The sequence below is a fragment of the Podarcis melisellensis genome (genome assembly GCF_964234715.1).
Source record: "Podarcis melisellensis genome assembly, chromosome: 5".
NCBI classification, from domain to species: Eukaryota; Metazoa; Chordata; class Lepidosauria; order Squamata; family Lacertidae; genus Podarcis; species Podarcis melisellensis.
Genome location: NC_138537.1, coordinates 82,293,516 through 82,313,970, shown reverse-complemented (window position 1 = coordinate 82,313,970; position 20,455 = coordinate 82,293,516). Strand labels below are relative to the sequence as shown.

General features: G+C 42.3%; 1 protein-coding gene across 15 annotated transcripts in view; it reads right to left on the bottom strand.

Annotated features, from left to right (window-relative positions):
- Positions 1-20,455, bottom strand: part of KCNMA1 (potassium calcium-activated channel subfamily M alpha 1) — a 547,562-nt gene that overhangs the window by 163,597 nt on the left and 363,510 nt on the right. For all 15 annotated transcript variants that reach the window (XM_081913468.1, XM_081913470.1, XM_081913472.1 and 12 more), the window contains exons 10-14: positions 15,183-15,293; positions 11,183-11,288; positions 9,570-9,652; positions 5,723-5,792; positions 4,241-4,396 (exon numbers count right to left, since the gene is read on the bottom strand). In XM_081913468.1, the coding sequence (XP_081769594.1) occupies positions 4,241-4,396; positions 5,723-5,792; positions 9,570-9,652; positions 11,183-11,288; positions 15,183-15,293 (526 nt within the window). The remainder of the gene's footprint in view (positions 1-4,240; positions 4,397-5,722; positions 5,793-9,569; positions 9,653-11,182; positions 11,289-15,182; positions 15,294-20,455) is intronic.

Below are 20,455 nucleotides of genomic sequence, written 5' to 3'. Positions count from 1 at the left end.
AAGGATACAATGGGGAATAAAGTATGACACTAAAAGTGTGTGTGTGTGTGTAGAAAAATACACATAGGGGAAAAGAGGGCATGAGAATCTAGGACCTCAAACAGCATGAAGTGAAACTATGGGCAAGAAACGAAGGTTCAGAGGGAAAAGATGAGTACAAAGTACAGAACACGACTAGACACAAATCTGGCCTGTGTACATTATAAGGAGCTGATGTGTTTCATATCCTTGTCACTTGTGAAATTAAACACCTTGGCAGGTTTCTACCCTCAGGCCCTTCCGAATACAATAGGAAGTTCCAATAGTGAATTTTCTTTGGAGGACAGAGAAGATAAATGTTTGTGCAGACAGAGCAGGTATTTCTGAGGTGCAACTTGCAATCAAATTTATTTCATTTATATATACAGTGGTACCTTGGGTTACAGACGCTTCAGGTTACAGACGCCGCTAACCCAGAAATAGTACCTCAGGTTAAGAACCTTGCTTCAGGATGAGAACAGAAATTGCGCGGCAGCAGTGCAGCGGTAGCGGGAGGCCCCATTAGCTAAAGTGGTACCTCAGGTTAAGAACAGCTTCAGGTTAAGAACGGACCTCCAGAATGAATTAAGTTCTTAACCCGAGGTACCACTGTACACCACCCTTCATCAAAAGATCTCAGGGTAGTTCAGAAGATAATGATTTTGTTAACTCCAACACCTTGGGAGAGCAGCTGTTCAATGTGGCCATGAGTTGCAGTACACATGGCCTTAACTGCCATTCATGTGGGCTCACATGCTGATTTCAGGAACTTGCCTGCACCGCTTCCCCCAGAATTTGGAGGGCTCTCTCCCTGAGTTCATCTACCTCCTCACTGAGATGGTCAGTGCTGCCCATTCACTTACCCTGGCTATCAAGGACTATTCTTCTGTCACTGATTTCTCGCTCAAAAGGGCAAATGCGAATGCAGACACGACCAGGTGGACCAGCAGCAGAAGAGCCAGGGAGGTCCAGGGGCTGGCAATTGGCACAGGCACTGGTAGATGATGCCTGATTGTTGATGACCCAACAATGGGCATTCTGACCTGCACAGCTGATATGACATGTGAAGCCAGCTAAGCAAAGTGGAGGTTCCAGGACCTCACAGTTGGCACCAAACAGGCTACCCCCCCCCACACACACATTATTTCCTGAGCTTGTTCTGTATCCAAGCACCTTTTGGGAGGGGGGCCCTATGGAGCTTTCCCCACAAAAACCTGCTATTTAAAGCTCAATCAGCACAAATGTCAATCTGTGGAACTCCCGAATTGACATTTGCTCCAATTCGGCTTTAAAGAGTGGGTTTTCATGGGGAAAGCTCAGAGCAAGGCAGCAAACAAACAAAGCAAAATAAAAGAAAAAGACATGGAGCGTTGGTGTGCGGACCTCTGTCTGAAAGGGGCAAAACATAAGTGTAGATAAGCATTTAATTTGCTATACTATTTCCGCATACAGCAACAATTCTGTCTAGTCCTGAGTATATGTACATATTTAAGTACTCATCAGTATTTTATTATTTTACTAGTAATACAACTCTGATGTGGGTATATCCTATAAATTATTTCTGCTTTAATTCCTTCTTCTTTTGCTGTTAAAATCCACATTACTAACTCTCTCTCTCTCTCTCTCTCTCTCTCTGTGTGTGTACACATACATACACTAAGTATTTTCAGAAATTGCTCAGATCATGCACAATTGAACGTTATGTACTTTGGTTGTCTTGGCTTTGTTTTCCTTTGGTCAGGTTAGATGCAAAATAAGAGTTTCCATATGAAGAATGCTGCTTTTTTTTAAAAAAGGAAAAGAAAAATATTCAGATGCAAAATAGCATTTTTGGTTTCCTAAGTTTGTTTTACTGTGGAGAGTTTAGACAAATAATTTGGCTGCAAAGTGAAGCCATAATCAGTTAAGTATGTGCAATGTCACCACTGATCATGCACCGTTGTCAGTGATGGATCAAACATTTATGATGTATTATCCTGCTTTGCAATCAGGGTAGTGAGAGTGGGGGGAGAAACTCTCCACTTCAATCTATTTTTTCCCAAAAATGACAGGACTTCTGCTCAGATTTTGCTGGCAAGCTTCTAACATTGTATATTTCCACTAACGTTATTTACCTGAAGCATTTTCTATATGGCCTGGGAGCAACTGAGACTACCTCGCCATTCCCCTATCTCCACAGAGCTGGAGTAGGGTGGGGGCAATGCACTCCGCCAGCAAAATCATGCAAGCTTCAATGCTAAAAAAATTTGCTTCTTGTTTTTGTGGTCCTGTTCGTGATTGTAATCACATTCTTGACTGCTGCCGGGCGCCTTTAAAAACAAAACAAAACCCAGAAATCCACAGGCTTTTTTTAAAAAAAAACAAAACTGATAAGAATCCAGAGTAAGGCCAGGAGGTTTGAAACAAATGCAGAACAGGACAGGGAATTGGCACTGAGCAGAAGCCAGGAGCACAACCACCATCAACAGTAACTGTGCTGCATGTTTTATCACTCTTTGTTGCAGGCGCACACATCCTGCAACATAATAATAATAATAATAATAATAATAATAATAATAATAATAATTTATTTGTACCCCGGCTTTCAACAAAGACCAAAAATACACTAAAATGTCACGTGTGTGTTTGTGTGTGTGTGTGTGTGTGTGTCTTGGGGACATATATGTACAGCATTCCTAAACATCACATCAGGGCCATCCATAGGTGGCCCTTTGGAGGTACCTGCTGCAGCCCGAATATCCCCACTTCCTCCCTCACCTCTGCTTTGAGAAAACTGTAGTGTTAGAGAGAGAACAGGAAGATTAAAACGAGATGCTTCTGTTTCCTTCTCTGCCAGTATATAACTGCTATTTAGGGTGGGAGACTAAGGGAGAGGAAGGTCTGCCAGGTGGGAAGTTTCAGCTCTCTGTGTGTGGAGATTAAGATAAAATGGTGTCTGAGCACTACATAGATATAGTTATAATTTTGTGTTTTATGAGCATCATATGAGATTATTAATGTATTTTGCTCCCCCCCTTTAGTTTAAGTTTAGTTTTCTTTAGTTTTCCTGTTATATTGTGTTTTTAATATATATATATATATATATTGTTCCCTTTAGTTTGAATTTTATGGTATATTAGGTTGAAAAGCTTTAATAAAATTGATTGTCTAGGGTTGTGGAAGCCTCCATGTATGTGTGACAGAGAATGAGTGAACAGATGAATGAGAGAGGGAAGGAGGGAAAGATAGAGAGAGAGGAGGGAGGAGAATGGATTAATAAAGAGGAAAGTGGGGAAAGAGAAAAATGAGTTTTCCTGTTCACTTTGGCCTTGGCCACCACAGGTATGTAGCCCTCAGCCACCTTCTTTCATTGGAATGTGGCCCTCAGCCCCTACAAGGTTGTCTACCTCTGCTATGCTCTAGGCAGCTTCAACAATTACTAGAGTATTCCATCCCCTTTCTTTCATGATTGCGGTCCTGTTTCCTTGCATTCCGTTTGTCCAAATGAATCAGCCCAAGTTCCCAATCTGGGGAGAGCAGCCAAAAACCAAATGGGAGCAAATTAACTCTGAGGGAACTAGTGGGGTTTTAGCCGAGAAGTCCCTACTGTAGTCGCCTCCAAATGCTTGAGAATCATTGGGCTTTATAATTTATTACTATTTTCACGTAAACCTCGAGGGCCTCGTTGACTGAAGAGGATAAATGAATTATTATTGTTGGAGACTTGGGCTTTTGTACAGACACATGTTCTGTATTTTATACTTGAAGTAAGGGATCCATTGGCCACTTGATGGGTTGGAAATGGGGTGTGTGGAGAAGCCAAGAAAGGAAAACTTTTGTGTCTTTTTTCCTCTCGGCACTTTGTTGCCATATGGATTGGATAGAGATCACTTTTTATATATGTATATATATATATTTAAAAAACAAACCTGTGGGGGCTTTCTACATTGATAAACATGTGGTTTATCTGAAAGAAATAAAGTATTAAAAATGCACTTTGAACAATCTTTAATGCCCATGGATGTGCCAGACAAAAACAAAAGCATAATTTTGAAGGAATCTGGCCCACTGCCCAATTTGTAATAGGCTATGGGTTTTATTTTCCTTTGGAATATGTTGTTTAATGTTTTAACCATCAGAACTGATGTATTTCTCTCTGTTTTGAGTTTAGGCCATGCACTCTACTCAGCCCCATGACAAATTGAATCCCATGCTAATGTCCTGTAATAAGATGAGACATTACCTTTATAAATGACCTCATGGAGAAGAGGTTGGCCAGCATTGTCGATAGGCCTGGTGCCAGGCAGCTCTGGGCGATGAAGCCCAGCTTGAGTTCTGCAAGGCATATTGCATCATCCCCTTCTTTCCAATTCCAGCTTGGGATATTTAGCAGATGGGCCTGCAAAGGAAAAACACAGGTTAAAGAAAAATGGGGGGGGGGAAACCCCTAACCAAACATTTGCATCTGCATTTTGCTAACAAAGGATGGGAGAGAGGAGGGGGGAAGAGGCAACTGCTCTAGGGTTGCCAGTTGTTCAGTTAGAAAATCACTTCTACCCTACTCCTAAATGAGTGTATCAGAGCATGTGCAGAGTGCCTTTTCTTATTTGAAAATAGTTGCCCTAAGGGCAGAATGGCCCCGAGTGCAGGGTCCTGCCCAAATGGTGCCGTATTTTGTGCACAAGAAATGAATTTTATTGACTGTACAGAAAAAGAACACTGAACACACAGGGTATTGCTGGTTGATGTCTTTTTAACAGGCAACTGGCCAGGAGGATGATATTCTGGCTGACTGTTACACCTAGCTGTCCCCCAGAGAAATGCTGGATACCAGAAATGTACCGCTCCAGCCCCTTCAACTCTCATCCTCTGTGTTGTCATAGCTGGATAAATCAAGGTTTACCATTTTAAAAAGTACTTACAATTTTGCCACATATTTAACCACACCTTCACAACTGATGAGTGGAAACACTCAGCACACTGCTTAGCAGCAAAAAAAGTTCGACCAATAGTTTGGTTACCTCTTTTGTCTTGGTTTTTTTACTACACACACACACACACACACACACAGACACACACACACTGCCCATCTGGCTGGGTTTCCCCAGCCACTCTGGGCAGCTCCCAACAGAATATTAAAAACACGATAAAACATCAAACATTAAAACCTTCCCTAAGCAGGGTTGCCTTCAGATATCTTCTACATCTTCCTTGACATCTGATGGGAGGGCGTTCCACAGGGCGGGCGCCACAACCGAGAAGGCCCTCAAGCTTTAACTACAGCTTGAGTTACAGATAGGTAGCCGTGTTGGTCTGCCATAGTCAGAAGAAGTGTGCATGCACACGAAAGCTCATACCAAGAACTAACTTAGTTGGTCTTTAAGGTGCTACTGGAAAGCTTTAACTGGTTAGACTGTTGCAGAGAAACCATACAAATGACCAAGTAGCTTCGGGATGAGATCCTGGAGTAAACTTGGTCATTCATAGAATTCTTCCAAGTGGTGAGGATGATTTTACCACTTATTTAGTGTAGATGGTGGTAACATGTGCAATAAAATGGCTGTAACCACCCTTAAAGGTTGTATCTTAATCAGAATGTAACTGTGTTACAGATTAGCTTTATTCATAATTTCCTGCACATTACTGAAACTTACAAGAAAGGCTTATGGGTGAGGTGTTAACAAGAGAAAGTTTGGAGATGAGCATCCCACAGACTTTCCATTACCTTGTTGTGATACTGCAGCATCTGGGTGATTATTCTTATTTTCGGATGATAATTCTTGATGGAAATTACTCTGAAAAGAAAATACACCAACATTTTTTATTTTCACTCAACAGCAATTCCACAAATATGACTCCATGGCCAAATAGGATGTCATATTTTTCAGTTCAATAACTCCTTCACGTACTTCAGTGGCTACTTAAAATACAGCTTTCCATAATGCCTAAACCAGGAAACTATGGCTTAAGGGCTCCCTCCCAACCATGGTATGAAACCAGGGTTTGATCAAAAGGAGCAAATGTTGCACAGCCTACTGTGAACTGTTAAAACAGGACTTTATGTCCACCATTTCCACGCAGAACTTGGACTGTGTAGTCCAAATTCAAACTTGCTATCTTGCTAGGCTCCAGGTCAAACACTGTGCCCCAGCATCTCTGAATTGTAACAACTTATTGCTCTGTTGGGTCTTGTCTACATTGTTAGCAAAAAAAAAATCAATAGGTTTGGGCCCCATTCCCCTGTTGACTAGCCTGGGTCACTCATAGGACACTGTGTTTCTCTATACACACCATCCATAATATATTTTGTACATTATAATTTATATCCCATGATTAAAGTGAGGCAAGAACCTCTGGTTCTGGCTAAAAATCCATACATATTCTATCCACTTTATTAAAAAGCAGGAAGACACGACACAAAATACTGCATTTGTCGGAAAACAAATAAGTAGCTCCTGTCAAACAAAGGGTGGGGGGAGGAGACTTGTGACCTGTCCTTGAATTGACCATTTTGTGACAGTGCAGATAATGGCTAAGGGACATTGTCCCAGATGTAGGGCAGAACAGGAACAAATGATTTCACAATGTGGTTCAGCTCCCAAGTGGTGCAGTGAATATGAATGCTCTTGCCTTGCTTCTTTTCCCCACCCACAAAATAGATCTCCAAAGCCTTCACCAAACAAACAAATGTTATGGTTTCCAGTCAGCTACTGGGAGTGGAGGAGAATGTATTGCTCCTATATTCCACAGCCAAGCATGGACTTGACAAAATTGGTTGCATAGCTTGCTCTGACAAGCAAGAAGCAATTTGCAAAGATATTTATCCCACTCTTAATTCTCCTTCTTAAACTCTTTTTTAGCTGAAGCATTTAATTAAGCATTCAATTTTATTGAATCAAACTCGTTTGTTCTGCAAATACGCAGGAGGATTCTGTTCACCCAATAACTTTTTTTTTAATTAAACACATGGAATCTATTTAAAAGCTCACTAATCTGCATCTGGATTTCTCTTTAATCTATGTATATAATTTAAAATCAAAGCAAGAGTTCTCCCACCAGATTAAAATGTGCCTTTGGAAAATTAAAGAAGCCGGGGTTGTGTTTTTTGGTTGGGGGGGGGGCACGGAAAGGGATATTCCACAACTTTGTTGCTATATGTAGTAACAGAGGTTCTTGTCAGATCCTAGCCACGCAAGACAGATTTGAAAGGGGAGAGGGGCTAGCCACCTGCCAATTATGTCAGATGATTGGACACTTTGAAATCCCAAAGTTGGGACTTCAAAGCACCACACAAGGCTTGCAGAGAGCCTTGCATGGTACTCTAAAGCAAATATGGATTTGGCCTAAGAGCCAAAGCCTGTTTTCTGTAGGTAAACTCGATCCAGTAGGCTTCAACTGGTGTGCAGTACAGTCAACGCTTGCTTTCTGCCGGGAAGCGTGATCCAGCAGTAAAACCAAAGCCAACTTTCTTTGTGCATTGGATGCCTGAGTGAGTTCCCTGCTGGTTCCCCAACCCTGCCATAGGTATTTGGTCACCTATTTCCTAGTTGGTGCTGTTAATCAAATTATTTGCAAAATTGCCCAAACAGGAACAGGGAAGCACCTGTGGTACTTCTGTAGCTGGTCTGGGGTTTACCTCCCCACACTGCCTTGTGGGAGAAGAGAAGGCATGAGCTATCAATCGCACCATGCCAGAACTACATATGGCTATACACAAATCCAGACTGTGATCTCCGACCCACAGTCCCTGGAGGTCGAGTGCTTGAGTAGGGGTTGGAGCCTGAAGCACAATGAGCACAATGTATATATTTTGTTGATGAGGCAAGGGTAGAAGGCCAGACACATAGGACTTATACAAGGCCTGGTGAATTCAGAGGCTCCTACCAACCTCAGGGTTTGACGTTCCATACTCTTAGTCCCCTGTTCCTGAAGAGGGCTCTGACTCCTGAGCAAGCACAGTGCCATGTAGCTTTTTAGGCTAAATCCTAGTTCACAACCTTGAGATTCTGGGTTCAATTCCCAGAGCTGTTGTTGCCATTATGGGTGAAACACTGCTGCTATCCAACCTCAGTTGGTTTTCACACTGGGGCTCTTACAAGAGTCCTGTGCAAGCCCCATCAGAACAGCAGCTCATCTTACTTATTGTACTGCTGCCTTAAGAACTTCCTCTCAAAATGGCACTCAGGAAAAAATAAAATAAAAAAGAATGGGCACCACCCCATGCAGCGCTCCTTGAATTTAAATGGCTTCTCATAGCTCTGCCTTCATTTTGCAGGATGTGTGTGTGTGTGACAGCCCAATAAAATTGGTTCTGAACACAGGCCAATTCACTGCATTGGTTCATTTTTAATGGTACTCTGACATTTTAGTGTTGTGCTTTTTTTAAAAAAGGGGAAGATTGGTTCCATTAAATAAGATCTGTATTAGTACAATGCAAATAATAAGGAAAGCTGTCTTATTATAACCCTACATTTGTGATTGCTTTGCTACCTTTCTGCCATTGAGATGAACCATAACATATTTTTTTTCTTTAGAAATCAGTACCACCCAGACTGGGAGCTGTATTTTTCAGTTGTGAATAAAGCTTAAATCCAACAGGTTAGAAGCAAGATAGGAACTAACTTCCTATGAGAAGGAGACTGGTGTTACATGGCCCCAACCAGCCAGATTGTTACATAGCTAACTGGATTCTGAATTTGTTTTTTTAAAAAAACCTTTCTTACAAGACTCATATGACAGGGAGATTTGCTTACCACACAAATGATGCACCCAAGAGTCTATGTGCTATTTTTATGATATGCTGAAGGAACCACTTAGTGGGAGCATAATAGATTCTAGGAATGTGTGATAGCAATAATGAAGGCAACTGCAAGTACATTAGCTAAGATACTTGTGAGGGAAGGGTAGATTTTAAAAGTGTGATCCTATGGCAAATGCTAGATTTGGGAGCATGCAGCCTCAGTGGATGAAATGTTGAGAGGGAAAGGGAGAGGAATGTCTCAGCACTTCCTGCCTATGGTGTTGGACTTGGAATCTGAGCAGTTCCTGTTCTGCCCAAATTCCTGAAAAGGAGAGAGATGAAGAGGATGCTATGAGAAACACCATCATTATCCTTACTTTTAACCTAACGTATCCCAAGAGCTCAGAAACAGATGGAAAATATAAAAGGAAACAGTATGAGATCTGTGTTCATGACCCAATGTTTCTTCTCTGAGATTTTGCTGCCTGAGGCAGGCAAGAAGCTTCATTCAACATGAAGAAGCTGACTGGACTAACAGTCGAATCTTACCTCTAAGTCCTTCACCAGACATGAGGGGGCAGGCTAATTTAGGGGGAAGGGGTGCAGGACATGCCACATAGCAAACATAGGTCTGTCCTCCAAGGGAGAGGAATGATCGAAGGGGCATGGAAGGGAACAGCAGGAGGGACTCCTCCTCCTCTTCTTCCTCCTCCTCCTCAGCATTTGCTGTCTGAGGCAGTTGCCTCACTTGCCCAATAATAAGCCTGGTTCCATTCTTTCCATGTTTGTTTCATGGAGTAAAACTGAATCAAAATGTCCTCTTCTAAATTACCTCATAATATTGGAGGCATCTTCAGCATCTGGGTCAGCGCAGTATTTATTGGCAAGGATTAGGCACGCGTCTGCTGACTCTATCTGGACACCAAAGGAGAAAACAAACATAAAGAGCAATCTGATGTTTACAATAATTTTCTCCAACCCTTATCAGCTTTCATGGCATCTCCTCATTCCTGCACTAGACTGTGGAATCATGTATGTGTGTGTGTGTGGTGTACCATGCCGTGAGCTACATGAGTCACATAAGAAGAGCTTTCTGGATCAGTCCAAAGGCTGATCTAGTCCAGCATCCTGTTCTCACAGTGGCCAGAGGGTATCTCTAATCCTCCACTCCTCTATCCTTAACACCATATTGGCTCACGCAGAGGAGACTAGGCCTCAAAAGCCTGGCCATTCCACAATAACAGCATTCCAGAAAGTGGAAGACTCCTGAGGATTAGAAACGGCTTGCCTAGTGAGGTGGAGCCACAACACCAATTTAACCGTAGGAGTGTCACTGCCGTTTACCAAGTGATGGTGGGGAGGTCTGTGTGGACACATTGGGCACAAATGCCAGATTGGCTATTCCCCAATGCAACTCCCACTCTTGGCACACGACAGCAACACCACTGCCAGGAAGCTAGTGTTGTGGTCCTACCCCGCTTCTGCCAATGATGTAAACTCCATAAACACAGGTGGGAGGAATGACACACCTCCATGGGTTGTGGGGAGAGGTAGAAGAATCCTCTTTGAGGTTTTCAACAAATTGGAAGAAGAGTTGTGAAAAGTCCAGGGATAGAGGGACTTTCAAACTATTGAGGCCAGGACGATCTACGGTTGAAAGTGTGGAAATGCAGTTGCCTCAACAGAAAACCCCCAAGGAGTGAAAGCAACTGAAAAGAATGGGTAACGTAATATCAAACCCTGAACCTTTTCATAGGATCCTCCTTCACACATTATCTGCGTTAAGAGAATCCACACACAGAAAGAAGCAGCAGGGTCATGTTATTGGTCTCACCTCCGACATCCACATATTAGACATGGATGTGACAGCTGAGGAAATCTATACATTCAGAACTCTATGCATGAAGGTTTCCATGGGAGCTGGAACTCTATGCAATCAGAGTTTTGGCTTCCATAGCTTCCTCTCACATTGCCATCCTGGCTCAGACACTGCCTCAACTGTGGGCATCTGCAGCCATATTTTGATGTTATTCCATAACATGGGCGGGGAGTCACCACCCATTCTGAAAATAACAAATGCTTTCACACCTTTTATACCCGATCTGCTAGTTTACTAGCACATCAGGTCCCCCACCTCTTTTCCTGCTGATAATTAATTGAAAGTTTCCTTTCGATCCTCTCTGAAGTTGTAATAACCAACAGATTGTTTCGAAGTTGTATCTGTACTACAAACCAGTACCACTTTTACTCCCATAGCTTTCCCCAAAGGATCATGGGAACTGTAGTTTAGTTTGGTAAAGATGCTAAGATTTTCTTGCCTTCCTCACAGAACTACACATTCCATATTTCCATGGGGAAAGAAAATAACTGTAACTATACAGTAGGACCCTTAGTTAAATGCAGACACCAAACAGAAAAGTAGAAAAAAAGGAAGGAAACCAATACCTTTACTCTAGCCAGGTCATGCGGATTGAGAACTGAACCCTGAAAAAATTCCACCTGAGTGAAGTGTCGTTTAAAAAGAGCTTCCAACTCAAGGTTAGGGGAGATACTAAATTGAAAAAGAAAGGACAAAACAAACAGAACAAAGTCAGTTTGTGAGCATTACTCCTGTTTTTTCTTTTCTTTACAAAATTATTTAATAGGTATGGAGTCAATTCTGTAGGAACCATGAGTGGTTTATGTTCTAATTTTCTCTTCCTTTCTATCTCTATTAAGGACTACTGCAATGCGCTCTACGTGGGGCTACCTTTGAAGGTGACCCGGAAACTACAATTAATCCAGAATGCGGCAGCTAGACTGGTGACTGGGAGCGGCCACCGAGACCATATAACACCGGTCTTGAAAGACCTACATTGGCTCCCAGTACGTTTCCGAGCACAATTCAAAGTGTTGGTGCTGACCTTTAAAGCCCTAAATGGCCTCGGTCCAGTATATCTGAAGGAGCGTCTCCTCCCCCATCGTTCTGCCCGGACACTGAGGTCCAGCTCCGAGGGCCTTCTGGCGGTTCCCTCCCTGCGAGAGGCCAAGTTGCAGGGAACCAGGCAGAGGGCCTTCTCGGTGGTGGCGCCCGCCCTGTGGAATGCCCTCCCACCGGATGTCAAGGCGATGGACAACTACCTGACATTCAGAAGACATCTGAAGGCAGCCCTGTTCAGGGAAGTTTTTAATATGTGACATTTTAGTGTATTTTTCATTTCTGTTGGAAGCCGCCCAGAGTGGCTGGGGAAACCCAGCCAGATGGGCGGGGTACAAATAATAAATTATTATTATTATTATTATTATTATTATTATTATTATTATTATTATTATTGTCAACAATCCATAATTTTACTGGTCCAGTCTGGCAAGTCATCAGAACAGAAACATGTAAAAAGGAAGAAGAATAGGAGAAGAAGAATATATGCATTGTTGTCATTGTAATTTCCCTACATTCTATAAAACACACTTTTTTAAAAAAGATGGTGTTCGTCAGAGGACAAGAGACTGTCCATACTATTTATTTCATTAGGAGGCCAATTCCAATCATCTGGAGAGATACTGTGGGTGCCCTCACTTTGAATTTAGATCCTTTTTTTAAAGCACGAGACAGGAGACAATCTACTTATGCTGAAACACACAGTTTAAGGCGTCAACATTGTTTTATGCAAAAGTTGGAAACTCTAATGCCTCACCACTTCCATTTTGCCATCCTTGGTGACTTGCTAGACAGAAACAACCTAAAATGATCAGAGCTTTGAGGCAATCCTTTCTATAGTCATTCCCCACTTTGAGTAACACAGTGACCATACTAAGCAAACTGTGGCTTTGTATGACTTGAGCAATCACATGGACTCCCAGTGAGAATATCAGGGCAGTTTGGCTCCTCCTGCTGTGAGTTTAGCCATGGTTTGGTTTAGCATGTGGTGTTACTCGTATGTGGATTGTGTAATGGCTAAGATATTTTCTCCTTTGAGCCAAGCCAAAGTTTGGCTTAATGTTACATGAGAACTGAGCTAATCTGTTAAAAACAAAACAAAAGCACCACTGTGCCATTTGCACTTTGCTTTATCCCACACTTCTCAGATAATTATACCCTGTTTAATGTAGCCTGCTGTTAAGGGCACTGATATCACTCATTTCAAAATTGCTTCCAGCATTTAAATGATAAGAGAAAGGTCAAAACTGCCTTACAAGCAGCTTTGAAAAAATGGAAAAGGAAAAACAACAACCCTGTCAGTTCTGGAAGACATGTCAGATCTGATGTTGGATTTTATTGTAATGGCAGGATCATGACAAACAGCAACTACTTTAGAGCATTCATGACTATTGGCAAGGACATTTATGGGGAATTATTAAAATCTGTCTAGAGAATCTGAGATCCAGCCTCTCTTTTTTATGTGTGTATTGTTTCATAGTTATGAATATTTGCAAGAGAGGAACACTTCTGCCTCTCTGGAAATTTGTAAATAGTTAGTTACCCATCTAACCACCTGCGGCAATCATGGATAGCCTCCAAGCAGGGAACCAGGAAGAGACACTTTCATAAACTGGAAGAGAGGAAGGAAGGAAGGAAGCCTTCCTATCTGTCAATATGATTTAACATTAAGTAAGTGTAAGCAAGGGGACACGGGTGGCGCTGTGGGTTAAACCACAGAGCCTAGGACTTGCCGATCAAAAGGTCGGCGGTTGGAATCCCCGCGATGGGGTGAGCTCCCATTGCTCAGTCCCTGCTCCTGCCAACCTAGCAGTTCAAAAGCACGTCAAAGTGTAAGTAGATAAATAAGTACCGCTCCAGCGGGAAGGCAAACAGTGTTTCCGTGTGCTGCTCTGGTTCGCCAGAAGCGGCTTAGTCATGCTGGCCACATGACCCGGAAGCTGTACGCTGGCTCCCTCGGCCAATAAAGCGAGATGAGCGCCGCAACCCCAGAGTCAGTCACGACTGGACCTAATGGTCAGGGGTCCCCTTTACCTTTAAGTGTAAGCAAGTGGGCTAGTAAGAAATATTGTGGACTAGAAACTTGTGGATTGACTTGCAAAGCTGGATACAGTCAGAGACAGAACTTGAATAGCATAATGCATCATCTCAAGTACAATGCTTCTGCTGGTCTTATATTCAACTGCCAGCCATTTTTATATACAGTAATAAAGCATAGAGAAATAAAGTCATGCACATGCATGTATGAACCTGCTCTCCACAGAAGTATCCAATTTGCATTTAAAATTTATTTTTTTCAGAAGATTGTTTCAGCCTCAACCTAAGCCCCAAATATCAAAACAATAGTACCTGGGGGAAGGGCTAACAGAGGGCATGTAACAGGTTCTTGTATAAGCCAGAAGTTTATTTGGGTTGGAGCGATCTTTGGGGCTTTGCCAAATGGTCTTAGAGACTGTGCAGCTTATTGTTTCTAGCACCCCAGCAATTCCCTGCACTTCCCCAAAATGTTATTTAAGAGCCAGCCAGCCTGTTGGTTTAGCACCGTCTGAGCAATGATTAGTTTCCAAGACATGGACAAAAAGTAGGCTTATGCTAAAAAAAAACAAAAAACCCAAACATTCTGTACATGTGCAAAATCTCATTTTACATTCCGAGTTGTAGAATAACTTCTCAGGGAAATTTATGCTTGGATTCATAATGCATTCAAGCATTACTACCGGGGCCAATTCATAATCTGAAATAAGGAATGACAAACTAATTTGAGCCAGTTTTGCATCTGTTGATTGAATTTTGACATTCCTTCCATACATGCAAAATATATAAAACCTTTTGTGGTCATCCTCTTGTTAATGACTAGGGCTGGACTGTTTTTTGACTTCATAGTACAGAGTGATGGATTTTTGGTTCCAAGTCTTGGGAGTTATAGGATGACAAGCTATAGAGTATATTTGAGGCCATAATCATGTTTTCTTACATTGAATGATTTCCTCTTTAATAAGCATTATAACATTTATAGTTATTTTTAAAAAGCGGGGGGACAATGGGTAAGCTTAACTGTTACAAAGTATTGTTCTGCAGTATGGGTTGTGCAACCATTTTTGCAAGCACGAGACACCCACCCACTGGATTCAGCTCTTGTGGTACACTAAGAAATAGACTCCTGCTAATGGAATGGCCATTGTGCAAGTGGAATGAAAGTTGGGTATCACCCTATTTTATGCAGGCTGGTGGTTTCCAAACTTCCTACTTTCTAACAATCCTGTCCATCTTAACTTGTCTACTAAAGAGTCAATGCACATTCACAACAGACAGAACTTTTGCTTCTTATTGAAGTTTCATGAGCATCTTTCTAGGTACAAGACCACACACAGTTCCATTGGGTTGCTGGCTATGACTGTTGGTTCTCACTCCTCTCCCACATGAACTGACAGACAAACTTCACTTTATAATTTTTTTCCTTTTTAAAAAAATAATAATTTAAAAAAGCACGTTGAAGCTGGTAATTGAAGGTTTGAATTTTGTACTTACTTATGCAGAAAGACAATTTCTACGTTCACATCATCCCTGTCCTTGTGCAGGAAGTCCTTCAAGAAGTTGGACACGCTTTCCAAAGTTATGTGGCCACAGACAACTATGTGCCTGGGACAGGGAGAAAAAAAGGGAGGGCACAGTTAAAAGTTTGCTGAGAGGAACAACCAGGCAGGAACACAAGCAAGCTCAAGAGAATTTGGAAAATCACTCCTTTGTTGTGGAAAGAAAGAAATGTGAAAAGGGGAAAGGAAAGAAGCACCAATCTACTGGTGTGTGCCTCCAGTTCATTCCTGAAAGAGAGAAAGGAAAATACCAACACACTGAGAAGCCCAGAGACACCAAAATACCCCAGCGGTCTAATTTAGCAAAGGATTATTACGAGCAAATGGCCAACTGGTTATGTCTACATAATAATGGAACACAGGCCCTTTTCGATGTAACAATTCTGCTTGCTTAACTATGGGCCATTCACTCATCCCTCACCTCTTTCCTCTTTGCTTAAGTGCTTCAAACCTGGTCTGTTTAAACTAGGAATCCCTCTTTACATACAAAAAAGGGGAACTCTGGTTTAATGCCTGTTGACCTAGCCTGATCTTAAACCAGATCTGAGTTTGGCCTACAACTAGTAGTTTCTAGTGTTGCTTGCTGAAAGGGTTACATGATGCTTTACCAAAGGTGTCATGGACTTTGAAGACACTCAAACTCAGAACGCAAGGGAGAAACGTGCTAAGAGGAAGGCACACTTGGCAAATCCACACCGTGATCAACTCCTGTCTGGAAACCAATGTCCCCACTGTGGAAGGACGTGTGGGTCCAGAATTGGCTTCCACAGTCACTTACGGACTCATTGTTAAAACCGTGTTTATGGAAGACAATCTTACTTGGCTATGAGTGATCGCCAAAGAAGAAGGAGAAGAAAGAAGAAGGAGACATGATTCTGGTGGTTTCTTTCAATCACCAGGTTTATTGCCCATTATAATCAAAAGTTCCTTCATCTTAACTGTTTGCTAAAAATAGATTATTCTACATTATAGTATATTTTAAGAGCTAAAGTTGTAAAAGAACTGAAGACTTAACCTAGATTATGCACTGATCAAAGGTATGCTTGGGGTATGCACCATGTAAAAAGTCTATTTTCCTAAAACTATAAATTTATTTAGCTAATAACTGATTATTCCTTAACCATATCCTCAATACCAAAATATGCTTATCCAAGGAAAACATGATTTGAGCTTCTTGTTTAAAAGCATCCTTCCTCTTTCCCTTTGATTTTTTTCCACCCAGCACTTAATTTTACTGTGTAACTGTGTATCTTCTGGAATTTTGGTATCGGTGCTTTTTCTTTCTTTCAGAGGGTACTCATGGGTATGCAATACTGGCACCTATCTTTTCTGTTTTTAATAACAATAATAATAATGTGTGACACTTACTGGAACAACTTCATGGTGAGTACTTGCACCTATTTTTCTAGAAAAAGGAAGCACTGGATTGTGAGTTGTGAACTGTGTTATACTACTTGTGGTTTGTACGAGTCCGCAGTTTTATTTGATTTGTTTTGTTGTGTTGTGTTTCATGATGGGCGTAAAGCCGAATAAACATTTTGATTTGATTTGAAGCACTGGTGATCTCGATCAGGGATTGGAAACCCATTGACTCTCCAGATGTTGCTGAACTACAACTCCCATCAGCCCTGACCAACGGCCACACTGGTTAGGGTTGAGGGAATTGGAATCCAACAACACGTGAAGGTGTAGCCCTGACAGTGTCTGTCTCAATTTCTTCCTGTGAGTTTCATTTGCCATAAGGAAGGGCCCAGTGCCCTGTGAGCAGTCCCATTAGCAGGGGCAAGGTAAGGCCACCTCCCCAGGCAGCAGGAAGCCCCCCTCCCCAGGTGGTGAACTTTGAACTGGAGACTTTCTAGCTCTCAGGTAACCATCCTTAGTCACTATGCTCCAAAGACATAGAAATCTGCTATGTCCTTTGAGAATCACATATTCCTCACCTCTACATGCAGATAAGCCATTTAACCTATCGTACATAACAGCTAAGGACGCGGGTGGCGCTGTGAGTTAAACCGCAGAGCCTAGGACTTGCTGATCAGGAGGTCGGCAGTTCGAATCCCCGCAACGGGGTGAGCTCCAGTTGCTTGGTCCCTGCTCCTGCCAACCTAGCAGTTCGAAAGCACATCAAAGTGCAAGTAGATAAATAGGTACCGCTCCGGTTTGCCAGAAGTGGCTTAGTCATGCTGGCCACATGACCTGGAAGCTGTACGCCGGTTCCCTCGGCCAGTAAAGCAAGATGAGCGCCGCAACCCCAGAGTCGGCCACGACTGGACCTAATGGTCAGGGGTCCCTTTACCTTTATCTTTACATAACAGCTAACGCAGCAAGACTACAGATCTCCTTGCAAATACAGTGGTACCTCTAGTGGTACAGTGGTACCTAATTCGTTCTGGAGGTCTGTTCTTAACCTGAAACTGTTCTTAACCAGAGGCGTGCTTTCGCTAATGGGGCCACTTGCTGCTGCTGCACTGCAGGCACACGATTTCTGTTCTCATCCTGGGGAAAAGTTCTCAACTTGAGGTAACTCTTCCAGGTTAGCTGAGTTTGTAACCTGAGATACCACTGTATTTTGTTTTACATGCAAATAAGTAAGATGTTAAGTTATACCCAAATATTTTTTCTCCAAAGGCAGAGAATATGGCAGACTGGAATGACTACTGAGGGCTTTGGGCTTCCATTACAAAGGCTTTTTCTTCTTCTTTTAAGTAACATAAAAAGGGGTTGCTAAATGCAGTATAAGCATTCACTGCATAGTTTGCAGCTTAACCCTTAATTTACACATGTTTTCACAAAAGTGATTTCCACTGAGTGCATTGGGAGTCATTTCCTGGTAACTATAATTAGGATTGCAGTCTTAACATACCATTGCAAATGAGCAACCAAAGAATCAGATTTGACAGTAGCGAATATGACAGCATTCTATAATGTTCCACAGCCTCCAGTGCCTTACATCTCAATCCTAATTATTTTTACTTAGAAGTAAGCTTCTTTGATTTCAGCTGAACTTCTTTTCAAGAAAGTATACTGCAGATCACAGTGGGGAGGGGTGGCCGGAAACTCCAACTGACATCAATGAGATTGATTTCCAAGTAATACAATAGTCTATGATCTTTGCAGAGTGTTGAGTTTTTGCTGGCTATTTAGTGTGTAAACTGGTTCAAAGACTGAGCTGAAATGGTCAACTGAGGGATGGACATTTTCATCACAACACAGATTAAACTAACGCTTTTATTCCTCACAAGTTTTCAGAAGGTTGCTTCATATGAAGCATTGTACTCCCATGCTTCCTGCCATAAATTTCCCACGTGTCTCCCGATATTCATTGGTGATCTATGGGAATGAGTAGAGACAATCTCTTGCTGATATCCTACTACAGTGTGCATATGAGCTACTGGTGAACCAGTCATCTGTGTCATCATGCTAACTGGTGTGGAGAATTTGACTACTATCATGTTTTCCCCAATTCCGCAACAGGTGCAAAGTACGGGGGAATTATCCTCACTGCTTGGCCAAACAATGCCAGCGACCAGTTTGCAAAGTTGGGACTTGCCTCCCTTGGAAACCTACCACCTCCTAAATGGTAATCTGTATTCATTTCCAGAAAAGAGTGTGGCTAAAGTTCATTTTGTTAAGGCAATGGCACCACACTGTTCAATACACCGGTCTCCTGGAGGGTCACCAAGCCTCCCCCTTTTGTTGTGCACAATGTAAGACTGTATTCATCAGCTGGCAGCTGAACTGGCAGCAGGTGGCAGATAATGAGCAAAGCACTTTCAGAGGTAACATTTAGACCATCCAGGTCACTCCTGCTTTGTAATTGTTCTGAACACATTCCAGTAAATGTGTCTGTGTGGTAGTGGGGAACCACTGACTGTAGGCTATGAGAGATAGGCAGCAAGCAATCACCATCCATGTAATTTACCATTAGGGGCCTTTATGAGCTCCTGCCCTTGTTTCATAATTCAATGCTTGACTAAGAATGTGAGAAATAATTGTGGGGGTCTTGTTGGTGGGAGGATAATAATGCAGAACAATGGATAAACCGAGAACAAGCACAAAGGCTTCATTAACATCACCACCCAACATGGTTCTACTTGGAGTGGCGTCATTAGTGACAGTGAAATTGCACTGTTATATAGCACAGTACATCTATATAGCATTGCTTTCTTCAGTGGGCCAGAAAAAACGAGTTAAAACAAAACCCTGCGTATTTAACAAGTTCTTTCTATCCCAATGAAAGTTTCTTTTTCAAAAAAATAAAATAAAATCATTATAGTGATTCTGTCTATATGTCTAAATCCAAGGCTTTTATTGTTAACTCTCATAAATTGTGTTTCTCCACTAACATAATATAATACAGAGGATGTGTTAGGGTGCACAGAGGGATTGTGAGTCAGTAGGGGGAACAGAGCACAGGAAGACTCTGAAGAAGAGCACAGAGATGGACAGATGGCAGAAACATGGCGGAAAGGAAGAGCAGGGTTGGGACAGGATGGAGGGAAGAAACAACAGGGTGGAAGGAGGAGTGAGCAGACTGGCAGAGGATAAATTGAGCTAACACAGGCTTCCTCAAACTCAGCCCTCCAGATGTTTTTGGCCAACAACTCCCATGATCCCTGGCTAGCAGGACCAGTGGTCAGGGATGATGGAAATTGTAGTCTCAAAACATCTGGAGGGTGAAGTTTGAGGAACCCTGAGCTAGCACCTCCTTTGTGGAGCAGTGCATGTCACTTGGGGAGGAGGGTGTCCTATTTATTTCCGAGGCCACCTCTATTTTCCTGCAGGGGAAAATTCCTTACTCTCTGGTGGGGGTGTCTTCTTCCTCCACCGACACAGGGGGAGTTGATTTTTGTTCTTGTTTTATTGGTTTGTTTTTGTTCTCGTTTTATTAAATATTTAGTGTTCTCTGTTTGGATTTTTATGTTGTGAACCGCCCCGTCATCTATGGATGAAGGGCGGTATATGAATTTGCTAGTGTCTCAAGGTGAGCAGGGCTCTGCCCAAGCCTCTGTTGCTGTTCACCATGAGTCGTTCCTGGCTTATGAAAGAGTTAAGTGGGCAGAACCAAAGCTGCTAAGCCTTTCAGCCCTTGCTCGGTTCAAAATATGACCCGAGTTAAAAATTAGTTGTCAATGAAGGCTTATCATTCACATTCTGAATAAGAAAGGCAGGCACAGGGGTGGTACTAAAAACCCCTACATGCTGTTG